Source organism: Chanos chanos, chromosome 11 (assembly GCF_902362185.1).
Source record: "Chanos chanos chromosome 11, fChaCha1.1, whole genome shotgun sequence".
NCBI classification, from domain to species: domain Eukaryota; kingdom Metazoa; phylum Chordata; class Actinopteri; order Gonorynchiformes; family Chanidae; genus Chanos; species Chanos chanos.
This window is the reverse complement of record NC_044505.1, coordinates 14,995,116-15,000,115: the sequence shown is the minus strand read 5'-3', so window position 1 is coordinate 15,000,115 and position 5,000 is coordinate 14,995,116. Positions and strand designations below refer to the sequence as shown.

General features: G+C 43.3%; 1 protein-coding gene across 1 annotated transcript in view; it reads left to right on the top strand.

The window, feature by feature from the left end:
* The window catches only part of pax5 (paired box 5), a 33,137-nt gene that overhangs the window by 23,530 nt on the left and 4,607 nt on the right, over window positions 1-5,000 (top strand). The window contains exons 7-8 of the mRNA XM_030787947.1: window positions 1-86; window positions 3,965-4,066. The exon at window positions 1-86 is cut by the window's left edge and continues 44 nt beyond it. Of these exons, the coding sequence (XP_030643807.1) occupies window positions 1-86; window positions 3,965-4,066 (188 nt within the window). The remainder of the gene's footprint in view (window positions 87-3,964; window positions 4,067-5,000) is intronic.

The window sequence follows — 5,000 nt, the reverse complement described above, 5'->3', positions numbered from 1 at the left end:
AGACATGAAGAGCAATCTGGCCAATCAGACGGGGGCAGACTTGGGCCCCACCGTCCCTGGGCCTCAGTCCTACCCTCTGGTGTCAGGTAAGCACCAGTTAACTCTCTGTGACCACACCTCTAAAAGTCTACCTGATTATGTGTCTTGGAATATTGGATAAATTCAGCAACATTTACGACATTTAATTTCCTCATATATCATATAAAGGCATGAATTTCAAACTGTTTTTCAGTATTTGCTGTTTTTGTTGTTGTTGTTGTTGTTGTTGTTGTTGCTGTTCATTCATTTAGTCAGATCTTTCAGTCTATGTAAAGCAGTCATGTAATTCTGAAATTCTGCCTCATATTACGAATCACTACAGTTTTTTATTTTTTCGCATAAATGTTTACACATTCAGAGAGTGTTTTTCACTTTGTGAGAGAGCTGGTTAAAAAAAACAACAACAACAACATTTAATGACTTTTTGTTTAATAGGAAGAATATTGTCCTCCCCTTGGCCATCTCCTATTGGTCAGTTCTTGCTGTTAGGGGTGTGTTCAATAGCCTTATCTGTTTAACTGGCAACTGCCTGATTTTCTCTGTCCAAGTACGGCTAGTCAGAGCCTCTTTTGGGGCCTTTTAAACTGTACTTAGCATTTTACTTCCCACTGGGATACAGACAGAGAGAGAAAGAGAGGGAGAGAGAGACACAGAGAGAGAGAGAGAGAGAGAGAGAGAAAGGGAGGGTATCTGCCCCCTCCTTTTCTCCATCCTCTCTTGTCCTCCTCCTGCTCCGTTTTGGACTAAACTGGGGGGCTAATTAAGTCCAAACGGAGAGGTGCTTGGACAACAGCGCTAATGAGAGAATCATAGGTTTGGGAGTTTGGGCTGCAGCTGACAAGGTAAATCAGAGCCTGTGCAGTGTGTGTGTCTGTGTGTGTGTGTGTGTGTGTGTGTGTGAGAGAGAGAGAGAGAGAGAGACAGAGCTGACAGACTAGATCAAAACAGCCTCTCCACATTCACATGCGTGATAAGAGTGTGTATCAGGCGAATGTGAGCGTACATCACAGATTTATGTAAATTCACACAAAGATAGTTTAAATCCCAGCTGTGCCACACATGCCTGTGCTGGCCGAGTGTCCAGGGGATCACAGGTGGTCCCGTCCCCTGGGGGGGGGGGGGGGGGCGGCGGGGAAGGGAGGGGGGTTTTGTCAGTGAGGGCCCTCTCGCAGTACAGTACCACGTCAAGGGTCTTCTCCAAGCCATGTCCGTCACTTGACAACATTAAAGTGTTGAAGGTAACATTGTGGCTGGCTTTACACATCTTGAAGGAAGAATGAATTGCCTAAAGTGACTGCTGATTTTCTGTTTTTTTGGGGTTTTTTTTCTGGAGGGGGGCGGTCGCTGTGAACATTTCAAACTGGTGAAAAAGGGGGTGAAAATATGTTGTACACAATGCACTGGCTGTATTTTTATGTCATAAGTCATATTACTGACTCAGAGTTCATTCTGTAGCCCCCTCCACAGGGACAGGAGACGTCCCTCTGTTCACTCTCTATGACAACACAGAATATGCCTTATACAATATGATGGTCATTTCCAATGGGACAACCCAGCTTTCCTAAATGGACTGATTTTCATTTGGTTTGTTTTGTTTTGAAATATTTTGTGTTGTTGATGGTTCATCATACTGGTTGAATGGATGAAGTGGTGTGATGGTGGGAGAGAAAATTGAAAGAAAGAAAGAAAGAAAGAAAGAAAGACCATCTGCTTCTAACTTCATGAAAAGAAAGACATGGCAAGATTTTAGTCTTGACTGTCGAACGAGAAGAGACAAAATGATAAACGGTTAGTTCTGAAAGGCATAGAGAAGAATTCTAGAACATTCAGACGTTTATAAAGGAGATAGAGGCAAAGAGAGGCTGTTACCACTTTCTGCAGGAAAGCTTGGAAGAGGAAATTAAAAGAAAGAAAGAAAGAAAGAAAGAAAGAAAGAAGTCTTGTCATAGTTTTCACCCCTGCTATATGGTATGACTGAGAGAAATACCCATCTTTCTTTCTTTCTTTCTTTCTTTCTCTCTCTCTCTCTCCCATACTTTCTCCACATCTCTATACCCCCAGGGACCCCTCTTAGGACCTGGCCCTGTCTGGCCCCCTCTGTGAAGAGTCCATTTCTCTCTTTTTCTCTTTTTCTCACTCTCTCTGTTGCCCTGTTCACTGACCCTTAGAGGATTAGTGCCCAGTCTTCACTAATGCTTCACTGTCACACCAAACCTCTCCAACATGGCAACCCAGAGAGAGAGAGAGAGAGAGAGAGAGAGAGAGAGAGAGAGAGAGCGAAAGAGAGAGAGAGAGAGAGTTGCAGTCTTGCAGAGGAGATAAAGAAATTTACTTTACTATCCATAGTTAGTTTCATTACGTTGTTATTGACAATTTATTATTCGTGAGGTTGTTTGCTATGCAGACTCGTAAACATTTTTTCCCTCAGGAGGAAGTGCAAGTTGATTCAATAACAATGCAATCTCACGTCTAAAAAACATTCAGAAACATATCTAGCCTTTGTTCATTTCCTTACCTTAGTCTCTCTCTCTCTCTCTCTCTCTCTCTCTCTCTCTCTCTCTTTGTGCTACAGTGTCACCACAACACAAATCATTCATCATAATAAACACACAGAGAGAGAGGGAGGGAGAGAGAGAGAGAGAGAGAGAGAGGGAGAGAGAGAGAGAGAGAGAGAGAGAGAGAGAGAGGGAGGCTAAAAAAGAGAAGTGATTTATCCTGACAGCTGTGTCATGTAGCCTAATAAAGTTATAAATCCACACCACATTCTGACATGGAGGAGTGAAAGACTCTTTGGCTTTAATACATCACTTCTCCTCCTCCTCCTCCTCCTCCTCCTTCTTCTTCTTCTGTCTATAGCTGTATAGTTCATCATCATCATCATCATATTCTTCATCTTCTTCTTTTCCTTTGTATTCTTCCTCCTCTTCTGTCTTTAGCTGTCTGATTCATCGTCACCGCCATCATCATCATCATCATCATCATCATCACCTTCTTCTTCTTTGTATTCCTCATCTACTTCTTCTTTTTCTGTCTTTCGCTCTCTGGTTCTTTCTCTCCTTCATCTTCCTCATCTTCACTTGGTTGCTGCCTGGGTTTCAATGTATGTGTGTGTGCGTGTGAGAACAAATGTATGTCTGCTGGCATGTTAACTGGTCCTTTTATTAGGCTCCAATTAGAGGAGTGTGTGAGAGAGACAGACAGGAGAGCGAGAGAGAGAGAGAGAGAGAGAGAGAGAGAGAGAGAGAGATGTAAAATATGTTCTGTTAACAGAACAGGAGAGACAGCCAGACCATGTCATACGTCAGAAGTGTGCGTGACCGTGTGTGTGTGTGTGTGTGTGTGTGTGTATGTAATTACATAAAGAAAATCCATTACCGGGGCGACAGGTTGACCCTGTGGTGGTTTGACATGTTGTGAGTGGGCTGTTTTTTCACAGACTTTAAATGTGTGTCTATAACTCAGCCATGATCCAGTGGAGAATGAATATTCTTCAAGTTTCCTCAACTTTTTTACCAATTAGTTATTTTTGAGTTATTTTAGTTAGTTTAGTTATTTTTAGTTTGAGTTATTTTAGTTTTTTATTTTTAATGTTATTAAAAATAAAATATACAGTCAAACTATCTCACTAGTGCTGTCACTATCAGTATAAGGCTCAATAATTTGCTACAAAATATAAAACGTGCAAAAATGTTTTTATAAATTGACAAATATGATTAACCACTGGACATCTTCCAAGAGCTGCATTCACTTAAATTTTCAAATCAAGCCACTGGGCTCTGTCTAAGTATAACACATTTATAAGACACATATTGAACATTTATAACAGAGTAATAGAGCATGGGACTGACATTAGATGCATTTTTTTTTTTTATCAGTGTCTCGGGTACAGTCGTCAGATGCGTAATGTGATTTTGTGTTTTGTCAGGTCGGGACTTGACGAGCACCACTCTGCCCGGTTACCCTCCTCACGTCCCCCCCACGGGCCAGGGCAGCTACTCCACTCCCTCTCTCACCGGCATGGTACCAGGTCAGTCTCTCTCTCTCTCTTTCTCTCTCTCTTTCTCTCTTCATCCTTTATTCATTCACGTTTGTCATAGTCCTATTCCTATTACTTTGCTTTATGCAGCCTGCTACACCCCCCCCCCCCTCTCTCTCGCTGTCTTTGTTTCTCTCTATGTCACCTCTTTATCCCTCCTTCATGTCTGTTTAAATCTCAGTTGGGGTGTGTGTGTGTGTGGGGGGGGGGGGGGGGGGGGAGCTTCCTGTCCCCCCTCCTGTCTGGCAGGTTGACAGCGCTCTCTGGGGGGTTGGCTGGGTAGGGGTGTGTGGATGGTGTTTGGGGTTGGTGCCGTTGGTGTTGAGTTGGGGAGTGCTTCTGATGCCATGAGGATTGGGAGTCTCAGCAGTCCAGCTGTCCCTTCTCAACATCAGTAATTTGTTTTTAATGAGAATCATCACTGACCCTTGACTAATTCATTCATTCTCCCAGCCTTCTCCCAGCTTTTTGTGTTTCAATCCGCTGACTCTTCTTCAGCCCCTCTCGCACACACACACGCACACGCGCACACGCGCACACACACACACACGCGCGCGCACATACAAACAGCTTCACAAAGGAAAACTCATGGAAATTCTCTCTCTCTCTCTCTGTCTCTGTCTCACACAAACACGCGTGCACACACACACACACACATATACACACGCAGAAATCTAGCAATCAAGGCAAAACCACTTGCCTAAGGACAACTGTCTTAGAAATACAGTAAGCAGCTGTGTAGAAGTCTTGGTATCTAGACCTTCAAACAAACACCTTTCGTGCTACCAGCTCTAGACCGACACCAACCTCTTTCTCTACAAGGACAGCAAGAAAGAGGAGTGATGGAGAGCACTGACTCAAAATGAAGAGACGGTCAGGGAAAGACTTGAAAAGCGAGAAAAAAACAAAACAAAACAAAACAAAA